General features: G+C 29.3%; 1 protein-coding gene and 1 long non-coding RNA gene across 2 annotated transcripts; one reads left to right on the forward strand and one right to left on the reverse strand.

Annotated features, from left to right (window-relative positions):
* Nucleotides 1-8,252: 8,252 nt before the first annotated feature.
* LOC121118604 (uncharacterized) lies at nucleotides 8,253-9,297 on the forward strand. The gene is made up of 2 exons (XR_005864514.2): nucleotides 8,253-8,800; nucleotides 8,921-9,297. It is a non-coding gene; the product is annotated as an uncharacterized lncRNA (long non-coding RNA).
* Nucleotides 9,298-9,932: 635 nt separating this feature from the next.
* On the reverse strand, nucleotides 9,933-11,720 carry LOC121118758 (uncharacterized). Its single transcript, XM_040713347.2, has 2 exons — nucleotides 11,527-11,720; nucleotides 9,933-11,439 (listed from the first exon to the last, which is right to left on the reverse strand). Exon 2 carries the CDS (start codon nucleotides 11,390-11,392, stop codon nucleotides 10,286-10,288), a length of 1,107 nt encoding a protein of 368 aa, XP_040569281.1. The 5' UTR covers nucleotides 11,393-11,439; nucleotides 11,527-11,720; the 3' UTR covers nucleotides 9,933-10,285.
* Nucleotides 11,721-13,338: the final 1,618 nt, after the last annotated feature.

Raw genomic sequence — 13,338 nt, forward strand, 5'->3', positions numbered from 1 at the left:
TGCTAAATCCATCAGAAGGGCCGTGGGGTGCAACTTGGATTTGTTTTATGCACGAGGACCCTACAAAACCTTCTGACTGAGAGCATGAAGGCCAGGAGGCTCGAAAGTCCACGTTTTGCTCCCCAACCCGTACAAAATTTAGGGACCATTATAATATTATTTTCATCTATGGTCAAGACGATTAATTTTTTTCTCTCTTATTCCTATCCATCTCCATTGATATCCATGATTGAGTACAATATTCTAATATGGATTCAATAATGTTTCATTAGTTGAAACCCCTAATATTCATTCAACGAACAACTTTCAAAAACATATTCCCCTCTCTGTTTTTCTATTATTTTTCGTTTAAAGGTACAAGAAACAGAGTGAATAACAAAGAGTAGTTAATTAAGAGATAAATACTCAATCTTGTGAGAATCTTACTTTCCTCATTAAGTGATGTGTACATAGTATCTAGTAGGTACAGGTCTTGTATATCCATGTAGACAGCCCCCAAATATATATGTACATAACAAAATAAGAAAATAGATATTATATGTTTGCTAGTTATGTATGTTGTAAAATCTTTTCTTTTCCTTTTGCACTTCTTGTTGTTGATTGCTTTCGTTCGTCCTCAAAAAATGACATAATTATTATTATTGAAAAAATTTGACGGATTTGTTTGTAAAATATTTGTGAATGCACATAAATAACTTACAAAAAGAGTTCTCACGATTGGACATTATATATATATATATATTGTACAAGTTGCAAATTGCAACTTGTACATAAGATATAAGCATGCATACAATGTCGTGAGAGCCAAACGTATTGGACAGGGATGCATGCAGGGACTCTAGCTTTGTTTCAACAAAATTTAAAAACCAAAATTTGTTGAAAAAAAAATATTTAAAATTTGTTTCAACAAAATTTAAAATCCAAAATTTGTTGAAAAAAAATTTAAAATTTGTTTCAACAAAATTTAATATTTAAATTTTTATTTTTCAAATATTTGAAATTTCACTTTTGCAATTTTTTGCCTAAAAAAAATAAATTTTTGTTGTTTTTTTGAAAAAAATTTCAACAAAATTTAATTTTCCATATATTAATGGTGTCTTTTTTGTCTATTTTAATACAAATTACTAACATATTCTGTATCAAGTCATTATAGAGTTAACATGCCACAATTATATTACTTACAAATACAAAATAACCATGGAATTTTAAATAAATGATAGTATCAATGTGTATTTGGTACTCAGCAAGACCAATGTTGTCATTAAATAAGGCATTTTAAGACAAAGAAATTGAAACTTGTACAATTTACTTACGCTATTTGCAACATCTACAGACATCGCAACTCTTACACAACATGGTATATATATATATATATGTATGTACAATGTACATAGAGTTCGATATAATTAAGAAAATATATACTTCAAGGTATCTTATGTGCCGCAAGGTAATTTTTTCTTGAACTATTTTGCCTTAGGACATTTTCCTTAAAGCCATTTTGACCCAAGGATGTTTTGTCTTAATATATAAATGAATTAGATTTATAAGTGATTTTTTTAAATTTTTTTAAAAATTGATGTTCCTTTGTAATTTGTTTATCAAAATATGTCATACAAAAATATTCAATCTATAATTTAAAAAAGATCTATTTAAAAAATATGCATCTCCAAGGATTTTTGTTCCATTTTTTATTTGATCCCATCTTTCAATATTAAAATTATCAACTCATCGTGAACTCATCGTATTGTTTCGATCCTGGAACCTCATTCATAAGAAAAGAGTCTATTCTACTCTTATGAAGTCTTTTATTTTTCCTCGGATGAATTCTCCTTCCATCGTCCCTCGTGGAATTCGGAATCCGAATTCAAACATCTCTTCAGATGGGTGATCAAGTTAGAAAAATATCTTCCTTCAATTGTCACAATCATCCTTTTACGAGGCATGACGTCATAAAAATTGGCATTGAAATCGGAACAAATGTGATGATAATATTGAGTTTTTGCTAGTACACACCCATAAAAAATAGGATCACAACAAAATGGAATAAAAATCCTTGGAGATGCATATTTTTTAAATAGATCTTTTTTTAAATTATACATTGAATATTTTTTTATAATAGTAACTATGATATTTATCATCTATATGTATTATGAATAAGTTATAAGGGTATAAAGAAGAGTGTTTCTTTTCACCCTTTTTGAGCCCTAATAATGGAAATACGTCGAGTTCAGAACAACATTAAGAAAGAATAAAAACACTTTTACATAAGTTGTATTACTCCTAATTTTAATTTGTAGATATTTTAAGGCAAAAAAATGACTCTGAACACGATAATAGTTCCGAATAAAAATAATCCCAGATATTTCAGAATTAAGATGACTGAGAGAAAAACTGAGATCAGTTTTTGATTTACCTCTCATAAATAAATTCGATTATTGGCTTCAATTCATTTGTACAAAATCCCCCACCCCCCTAATTGTTCCCCTGTGTTATCAACTTGAATCTCCATAGGCCACTTTGATCCTCTGTTTTGAACACATTATAGTATCAAATTGTTTAAAATAATGTTTTAAAATTAATAAAAGCCACGGTGGATTGGTTACAAGCAAGGCTTTAAATCCTCAAAAAGTCTAACTAAATGCCTATCCTTTCGATAAAACGTATATCTTTTTATTAAAAATATATTTTTCAATTTAATTATTATTATAGTTAAGTACATTGTATTTGTTAAATATACAAAATAAGGCATTACAAAAACAATTTTTAATGCACTTTTACAAACAAAGTTGGATTTATTTTCTATAGTACTAAATAATAGTGTTAGATTCGATTTATAACTATAGAGTCGAGTCAAGCTCAAATCCGAGTAAAGGCATCCGGCAAAGAAAAATATTTATATTTTTTGGGATATGTAAGTTTTAATTTATTCATAAACAGAGTGCAACAACATAACTTTTTTAAAGGCAATTTAACAAGTTTTATAAATCAAAAAAGTATTGTCCATACACTAAACTTTAGTATTGTAATACTCTTTTATTTTCGGACATTTTTTCTTTCTCTTTAAATAACTTTTCATTGAGAGGTTTTAGAGGAATATATATTTTGTACAAAAAGATACAAAATTTAATTGAATGTATAATATATGTTATAACTGTGGATTATTAGTTAATTAAATAATTAGTTACATTTGGTTTTGCAAAGGTCTAAAATTTGTTGGTTTTTATAAACATAACATTAACATAACATACCTGAGTTGAACAAACCGGACCAATATAGATTTTTTGCTTGACACAAAAATCTTATGGCACCAAATTTTAGCTCTCTAGAACTATTATCCATAGATTATTCGAGTTCAAAGTATTTTTCAAATTTCAAATTAAGAAAATTAATTTAAAAAATCGTTTTTTGTGTATATGAAATTGAAGCATTAAACAGATTTTGTCAAATCACACCAAAAAAAAACAACTTAGGAGCTAAATAATCATTACTATAATCTGCTAAAATAATATGTCAAACCATTTTTTGTTAATATTTATTTTCGTAGTAAACGAAAATTATTCACTACGCATGATAATGAATGACTCTATTTATAGAAAAACTTTAGAATCTCTATAATTAAACCACGGCCGCCCCACTATTAATTATGTAGCCTAATTGTCACGCAGGATGTTATGTAGCCGTACCCTCTATAAAATTAAATACTAAATTTCCACATTTAATGGCTATTGGAGATGTAATGCTGATAAAGTGAAGCAAATCCTGTAATGTGAGACTAAATCACGTATAATATACATTTTCGTTATCGATAAAATTTATGTTTGGCCCAAAACCAGTGATTGTATTCGTAATCAAACAAAAACAATGAAACTAAGTTACCATATAAATAATTAAACAGTTTATCCAGCATATTAAGAAGATTGAAGGTTATTTATAGTAATATGGGAGGTTTACTTTCATAACATCTGCATATATATAAAATATAGTTTGTGTGCATATGTGTGTTGTTTATGGGTGCCCACATTGTTGAGCCTAAGAGGCTGAAACTTTGCATGGTTGCCTCTTTTGAAACTGTTCAGGCTAAGACAGGGAGTCAAAGAGGAACACAAACATATCAAAACTTTTCTAAAACAAAAAAGTTATGGAGAAATACCCTCGATTACTGTTTCACTTTTACAAATATTGCAAAATTATTATATAAAATGTTCTGGAATTTGAAAATACTTTACAGAACTGTAAGAATTATTAATTCTATGTCCCAAATGCATTGTTTCGAGGCATGTCTCCATAAAAATTGAAAATTGACATTTGATGAAAAAAAGAGAAAAAAATATTGTTATTCAGAAAATTACAGATATTTCAGTAAAAAAGGAATTTCTGTTTGTGAAATATATAAGCAAACAAATTTCATGAAACTTTATTTTAACTACAAATCCAATACTCCATTGAAAAATCCATTTCTGCACCAGAAAAAAAATAAGTGCAATTTTTACCCATTTCTTTTTTTGCTCATAACTTTTTTGACTTTAATAAATTTAGAGAACGTCCTTAATTGTGCAGTTGTGTTTTGAAACGCCAGTCACTTTTTGATTTATAATACAGCCCCCTATTTAGTCTTGTTGAGATCCAAAACATTTCATGTGTTTTAAGTATAAAATAAGCCCGTTCCTCTATATGATCCCCCCACCCCAAAAAAAAGGGATACATCCGTCTTAGACTGACCAAATTCTAAAGAGGCACCCATGCAAAGTTTCAAACTCCTAGGTTCAACAATGTGGGCACGCATAAAAAACACACAAACTGTATTTTATATAAATACAGATTCACCTATTGACATCTATAAATTAATATAATTATAGTAATAAATAATTATTGTTACAATAATCATTTTAAAAACGCTTAAATATGTTAAGCGCCATCTATGTTTTTAACATACTTAACATTTCCAAGGTTTTCGTCAATTATTTCTTCTTTTTAACAGTGTCAAAAACTACTTCATATCATCACTGTATATACTTTATCACTATGATCGCAACGAATAAATCAGCGAATGAAAGATGATACATTTCGGAGTAACCCAACATCGATTGAAAGTAATTATGGCTTTATGAAGCTCAAAATGAAGGGGTAAACTTGCTTCCGCAACCTAGTGTACTTTAATTTAAAACCCTCATGATCAACAAACAACATTCATGTATGACTATACCCTCATCTTCACTCACTTTCCCATAACCAAAGCATCTCAACTCTTTCCCACATGCATAAATATATGCATTACTTGCTCCTTTTGATGCGTTCTTTCAAGTTTTATTGGAAGAAACACTTTTTTTTTGTTACTTGCAAATAAATAGTAGGTACAATACATATGTATGTAATATAATCTAAGACTGCTATTAAAAAAATTAAATAATCATAAAATTGCGTTTTGTGGCTTGAAGGTTTACTTCAATTTCAAATACAGGGAGTGTATATGATGTATGTATTTTGAATTTGTTTATCATGCATGAAATTGACTTTTTTTTAACTACTTGAATTAATTATGTATATTCGTTTTGACAGATAATTATTATTTTATTGATGCATAATTCAATAATTATTATATATATGGAGGTTGAGTGTTAAGTGTATATTTAAATACAATAAACTTCCGAATAATTAATAATACATGAGCAGAATATGTTCTAGAAAACGGTAGCGGCTTTTTCTAGTTGGTAATCTGAACAAGCTCTTTTATTTTCCAAAGCTGCTATCACTTTTATTAAATTATTCTTCAGATGGCAACATCTATAATAATTAGTGCTTCTGCACATGAAAGACGGAGAGTAATAACTCTTGTTTGCTCAGGAGTTATAAGAGTAAATCCTTGCTGGACTCTGGGTATAATAAAGGATCGACATCGGAATAATTCCAGCATGTATGCCTTAACTATTTACGGTGTGGGATTTGTGTTTATTTTCTTCCTCTCACGGCTCCTTGCAACTGATCTAATAAAACTGTCATGACAGCTAAGCCACTCTCCTCCCAAAAATTCTTCAAATTGTCAGGACGAACACATTCATTTTCGTTTTATTTTTATTTTAACATACCAACAAGAATTATTTGTTGTATCACTGCCATATTGACTAAGAATCCACCACTTTAAAAATATATTAAAGTATATAAAGTGGTATGACTGTATGCACATTGCTAACTTTATTGTATCATGCAATTCCTCAGAAAAGAAACAGAAAAAAATAATTGGTAGTTAGCCAATTCTTCCTAATTATAAAATTATTATTCAATAATTGTAAAGGATTGCTCTCCTCTTATCAAGAGTTAATTCAACCAATCGTCATTCAGAACACTGATTAGGTGAAAAGAAGCAGAACGATCGACTGATTTTACGAAGGTTTTTAAATTTTAATTATAGGGACTTTTTGATGTACAATAGGATCAATAATGCCCCTCCAATCAAAAATTGACAGTATTTCAAATTTTAAACACTAAAAGGAAGTCGAATGTCTGTCAAAAAGTTCAAATTACTTCTTGGCATCATTTTATTGTGGTCTAAACTTTGTCTCCACCCTGGGTTTTTCACATTTCATAACATCATAATTATTCTTTAAAATCCAACTGAGTTTTGCAGCAATACCAGCACTGTGTATCTCCATACAAGTCTTGCTGCACGCTAAACAGTCCCTATTATTCCTTAATTCAAAAGTACCATAACCAGTCTCGTTCCTGCCTTCTCCATGTACTCTACAAAATATCCATCCCTGCCATCATCCATTGGCCATCATTAATGATGATTCCATGAATAATTTATTAAGTACTTTTGTGTTGAAGTTATAGCCTGGCATTTTTTATAAGAGTACAATTAGAAATTATCATCATTTCTAACGATAATTTTAATCAATTGATTTATCCTACTCACTGACAGTACATTTAAATTCATTTAATCAATAAATTCTTAGATATTTAAGAATTCATTGATTTAATATATTTATAAATCATGAAGTTTAAAATAATTCTTAAAATATTTTATGTATTTGAAAATTATAAGATATTTTTGTTCATTATTATAAAATTATTTTATAAAATATTTTTTGATTTAGTTGGCACTAGGAGCCTTACAATAAACTTCCTATAGACAGCAACTTTTTTTCTTGGGAATAGAACTTGCTTGTTTAGACCCCAAAAATGCCCAACATCAACAATGGTGACGTCACATGAAAACACACCATTGTAAATTCAAGGAGAACTAAAGAGAAAATTATTTGTTAAAAAAAAAACTATTCATTTGAGAGGTTGGACGTTTTCTTAGTTATAATAATCTTGCGTTGTTTTTGTTTTTTTACAATTACTTCTTTGTTTTTGTCTTTTCATTCAATTTTTAGATCGTTTAAGCCAAGAAAATGAATAAAAAAGACATAAGTCCTTATATGACAGTTCAATGATTAAGATTAGCTCTATGCTGTGAGGGAAGTGACAAACAGACCTCCATGGAAAGTCAGAATTATGAGGAATCATGGAATTTTCAGGATACTGTATCACTTCTAATTGATTATTCATATTCATACGAAATATTAATCATTACATAGACAAGTGGCTCCCAAACTTTTTTTAGTTCTAACCTTAAAATATGTGGCTAGACCGTGTGGGACCCCTACACCTCTGAATGAGAGATAATTATAAAATGTGGAGTTCATTTTATACAAATAGAGGACTTAAAAGCCATACTAACCATATAAATTTAAACCCAGAGGCAAATAATCTTAGTTATTTGACTACATTTATTAAAATAAAGATTTGAACTCTACATTTATTGAAAAATAAAGAAAGAATCAAATATATTGTAAATATAAATTCAGCGATGTTTCTTCTAGTTGGAATAAAATAAAGTCAAAATTGATACTCAAACACAAATAACATTACAGGCTGTGAATGTACAAATAGGTCTATAAACGAATCAAAGTCTTAATATGACAGATCTGCGCTGTTTATTGAGCAAAGTAGGTGTATTATACGTTTAATTTTAGACATAGTCACTCGAAGATCCTCCTCTACGTGTAGCCACAATCTGTATTAATTTTTCACTTCCTCTCCGTTAAGTCCTGCAACCCCCACTTTGGAAAACACTGTTTTAGAGGATACAAGTGAATAAGATGTAATATAATAAAAAAAATATACATATAGATATGTATTTATTTTTGATAAAGTTTAATACGGAAAATGTATTCTCACATAAATAATTTGAGGCAAATGGTATAAGTAAATCTAAAGCTGCTTTAACAAGGGTACTCTTTCATCATATGAATCCATTATTCACCTAGTATTTTAGAATCAAAATCTGTTTTCATTGTTTGGTCACATGAAAGTTGAATAAACACATCTTCCATGTAAGACGACATAAGATTAGTTTTGGTGGTACATTCATTTTTATATATATATATTTTATATTAAGTACTTATGGTTTTCTTTTTTTCTTTTTTAATATGAGTTGAACCATGAATTACTTAACATCTGGATAAATTACAGAACATCTCTATTATAACTATTACTGTTTTGAATCAATAAGTTAAATAAATATATTATTTTATCGCCAATTAGTTATAAATAAAAAATATGTTGCATAGAAGTGATTATTCTTCCAAGACGTGAAATATGCATTCAAATTGAGTGGTTCCTTGTTGTCAGACTGGTAAAACATCTGGTCGAAAGCTCAATGATAATAAAATAGGAACTTCTTTGCATACATTTCCAACATCAAACATGGAAATTATTAATAAATGGAAATCTGCTATACTAATAAATTAGATACCTGGTAAAAAATACATTTTATATATGTTAGTGATATCTGATGAGTGCTTATATACCGTTATTATTGTTTATTTAAATGGTAAATCCGTTGATAGCTTTAAAAAAAATTGTTTGCTCTCTTCAGTTTAAACATGAAGATTTTGAAACAGAAACTAAATGGACAAATAGAGAACTAAAAAGACGTATCTTAAGAAAATGTGCTATACCATCTTTAGGATTAAAAATAGAAGTGTCAATTAAAAAAAGGACTAGTCAGTGGCTGAGGTGAGGCGTAAACGGAAAAGTGATGAAATAGAATTAAGGGCGCAAAGTTTTTGAGAGAAGATGATGCTTCAAATTTGTTGGAGCTCAAACAAAAATTAAATATAAATTGTGTACCTACAAAAATAAGAGTAGATTGTATAAAAGATAAAGTTGAATTTCTGTACATGACAAAGTCAGACTAAGGTATTATGCAGAACACATAAAATAAGTGAAATGATAACTCTATTTTTGAAAAGACGATTAATTATTATTTTGATTTAATAACTCTATTAAAAATATAGTTAATGATTGATAACTATTGTTAATGTTCTTCTTGGGGCATTCCTTTGTTGCCATGTCCGTAAGTTTTGGTTTATTGCCGTGCTAGAAGATCCATTACATGACCCACTTTTAGTCCCCTCTCCTGAGGTAAGGAAGTTGTCGTCCATGATTTTCCAGAGGATGGTCCATCCTCCCCTCGAAACGGTAAATTTTTCCTTTCCCCTTAGCAGAGAAATACTCCCAAAACAAGATGTTACCACCCTCCATGGTTGATGGTGGGGAATAGTGTTCTTGGGGTTATACTCAGTATTTATGTTTTGTTCATATAATCATATGACCCTCACTGTTAAAATAAATCTACCAATAAAGTTATAGACCGTTCTTTTCTTCGTCAGTATAGGGAAACTTACAATATTGGGAAGGCATCAAATACTTATTTCCTCTGTAGGTCGTTTTTCATTTATTATCATAACTTATAATTGATAATCAATTATAATACTTAATAGATGTGGATTAACGTCATGCCGTAGTATTTAACTTTTAAAAGCCGTTGGATTATGTTTGGGGCTACGTCTGGATTATGATTATTTATCCATGATTATGTCAATGAATGTGGTATTGTATTACACTATATTATTACATACAAATCTTTAAAAAAAACTGTTTCAATTTTAGAACACAAGGGTTTAATTAAATATAGGTATGATTTCAACTTCTTAATATTTCTATAATAAAGAAAATCGCTCACCATTTCTTGAAATCAATCGGAAAACAGGTATAAATTGATATTATTTTATGCTCTGTGAATATGCATAATATGATAATTGAAATTGTATGATTTATAATGAAACTTATAAACGAAGTTAAATGAAAATATTGTTTTGATTGTTTACTACTTTATTTGGCATATTTATTTATGAATAGGAACTCAGTAGAAATTCATAAATTTAATGATCGGAGCTTATTAATTCGTTTTGCAGACTTGCTTTTTATCTGTTAAATTCATTCTTTTCCTAGCAGAATGAATTTGGCTTTTCATTTCAGAAAAAAATTTCTTTGCAAACAAATTGTACGTTTTATTAGATATTTTACTTCTATTGAAACGGACAAGGAGATTTAGTTGGGATTTTCTCTTCTGACGAACTTGGATTTTCCTACTCGGATTGTATGGAGTCTTCTTATAAGGGAGAGACATTGTACACATTATTTGAGGATCGATCATTTTTTGGGATCTAGACGGGCTATTCTTTGTATTTTGCCCCTCAACATTAAACATAAAATATTCAGTTCTTTTTTGGAGAGTTCTTGTACAAGGAAGAGGCAAGTATTCTCTCAATAATTCATAGCCCGATTTACCACAAGTCATTCGTAGTTTTAATGCATCTTTGATAGATTCATTCGTAAAACTTCTATTCTTTGAATTTTTAACTTTCAAATTATTGAGTAAATCAGAATTGAAAAAAGTATGTTTTGAAATACTTTCGTCTTCAAGAACACTAATTTGTTTACTCATAGTTTCAATTGTTTTTTTCATTGAAGATATAACAGAATTTAAATGTTCAATTTTTTTAGAGTAATAATGACAGTCATGACATGTGCTTTGAACCTCAACTTCTTGTATATGAAAGTCAAATGGAATTGAGTGTAAAGTTGATGATATGTGTTGAGGGCTGAGCAATTCCATTGGAACACCACCTGTCACCTGGTCTTCAGAATTAGAGGTAGACAAGTCTAATTTTACTTCGATAGATTGACAATTCTTACTGTAGGTATGATCTGGTGGTGAGAGAACGTTTATCGTTGGAATTGCGTTACCTTTTAAAAAATTTTTGCCCATCAGCGATGATTTTGGGTAAAACATATTGGCTTCAAAATGTTTCTCACAAATCATTGAGGTTGGGGCTGGTTTCCAACCAGAGGGAAACTTAAGGTTACCTAACCATTGTCTTCTTCTAGCGAGTTCTGTTGGATTTTTTGGAAAAGGAAATCTAAAGAACTGTATGTTTCCATGTATTTTTTTGTATTTGGATCCAGTTCTACTCATACATCCGTGGACGGAGCATCCACCCATGATGGAAAAAAGGAATGTAAGTTGAACAACAGAAGTAGTTCTATAACCTTGAAAAGAATGACAAGTCACAAACTACTTAGGCTTTTAAAAAAATATCAAAAATTAGTCCCCTTTTACCTTGGGTCCTTACTTACTAATAATGAAACCAGTATTTATGTATATAATTAAATGCTCGTAATGAAGAAGGTAGAATTGATGATTGTATTTTAGGTAGGTTTCAAAATAGGTCCGTATTGAGTCTAAAATTTTCTTGAAACAAAAATTTGTATTTTTAGGATTAGTACTGAGTTTGTGTACTTTTTCTTAGCCGAAAATTGAATTTTCTTCTGATACTTTCTCAAAAATGACGTCACATGTTCTTTTGAATTTCATGTTTATGTAGGTAGATGCCACATCCTATAGGATTTAACCCAAGGTGACTATATATAGTCTCCTTGGCTATAGGCTATAACCAACCTCATCTGTTTAAGTATATTTTTCTATTTATATTATAATTTATAACGTAACCTTGCTTTAAATTATAAACTTGTAATTCAAATTATAAATTAATAAATATATTATTTTATTTTACATTAATATTTAAAATACAATTGGTAATAACAATTTTAAATTATACTAACAAAAATATAACAGACGAACACATTTCCTTATAGTACGACATCACACTTTCAATGAATAGTTTTTATGTAGATCACGTCATTATGTCCCTTTTATATTTTATACTTTAATTATTAGTCATTGTGATTAGGAAACAAAATTTCACTAGTCAAATAATGGCTAAATCAGCGGATGTAATTTTATGAAATTTTGCCACTTGATAGATAAAAGTCTAAAGTTTACCTAATCCTCTTGTCCTTCTCAGGTGAAAGAATTTTATAAAACTTGGCAAGTTGATAGAGAAAAGTAAACCGGATATTACCTGTACTTTACCGGAGATATCTGAAAGTTAACGAAAATTAGCTTTAAAAAAAGTCAATTCTTTGACTGTCATGCAGTTTAATACAAATGAATACCGTAGAATAAATGATTTTTAGTTAAGAAAACCTGCACAACCGGCCAGCCGGGATGTATTTTTGGATATTATATGGGATTTATGATGCTCAGGGAAGTGGTTGTGGAAGATTTTTTACATTCAATAGTTAGAGTTGATTTGAGTGAACTGCTTCCTGAATGTACGAAATACGAGTAATCTGTAAAGGATTCAGTTCTTTTAGTGAATCAGTCCTTTTGTTAAAACAGTTCAGTTAGTGGGTTGGTGACTTTGTAATTGTTCGTGTGTGCAAATTAGAGTGCACTCGAAGTAGCAAGCTAATGAACTGCCGTGCAGTACAAAAATATATGCTTCTTCACTTGAATATTTTTATTATAGCTTAATAATGCATCTATCTCTCTCAGTAAAATTGTAATTTGTCTTAGGAGAGAATAGGTTTGTAATCTCTATCAGCAGAATTATTGATTCTACTAGTAGAAATCATGATCGTAATTTGTCCTAAGACAAAGAATCAAGAGATATGAAATCTCTACTAGGAAAATCAACGATTCTATAGTATTTCAATCTCTACTGTGACACTGTGTGTTTATGTTTTTCCCCCATAATTTCATCAAATGACCTTTTTTTAAGAATTTAAACAAAAAATCCCTTTAATATATTTTATATTCATTATTTTCTTAGTCTAAATTGAAAGACGCATCAAGGTAAAATGATTAAATTAAAAAATTACTATCACATATAGTCTATAACTTATAAGTGTTCGCCGATAGTTAATACATCTACATGATATTGGGGCAGTTCACTAGAAAATAAGTGTTCCCATACTAACTTCACAAGCACATACTTAGAAAAGACAAGTTTTCATTCCTTATAAAATAATGTAATTGATATACCAACGGGAAAGGTAATAATATGCCTAATTGCCCAATGGAACCTTCCCTATTGTCTGTATTGT

The sequence above is a fragment of the Lepeophtheirus salmonis genome, chromosome 5 (assembly GCF_016086655.4).
Source record: "Lepeophtheirus salmonis chromosome 5, UVic_Lsal_1.4, whole genome shotgun sequence".
Classification (NCBI taxonomy): domain Eukaryota; kingdom Metazoa; phylum Arthropoda; class Copepoda; order Siphonostomatoida; family Caligidae; genus Lepeophtheirus; species Lepeophtheirus salmonis.

Excerpts from the sequence above, each read along its gene's own strand:
- LOC121118758 (XM_040713347.2), bottom strand. The coding sequence starts at position 11,392 with ATGGGTGGATGCTCCGTCCACGGATGTATGAGTAGAACTGGATCCAAA.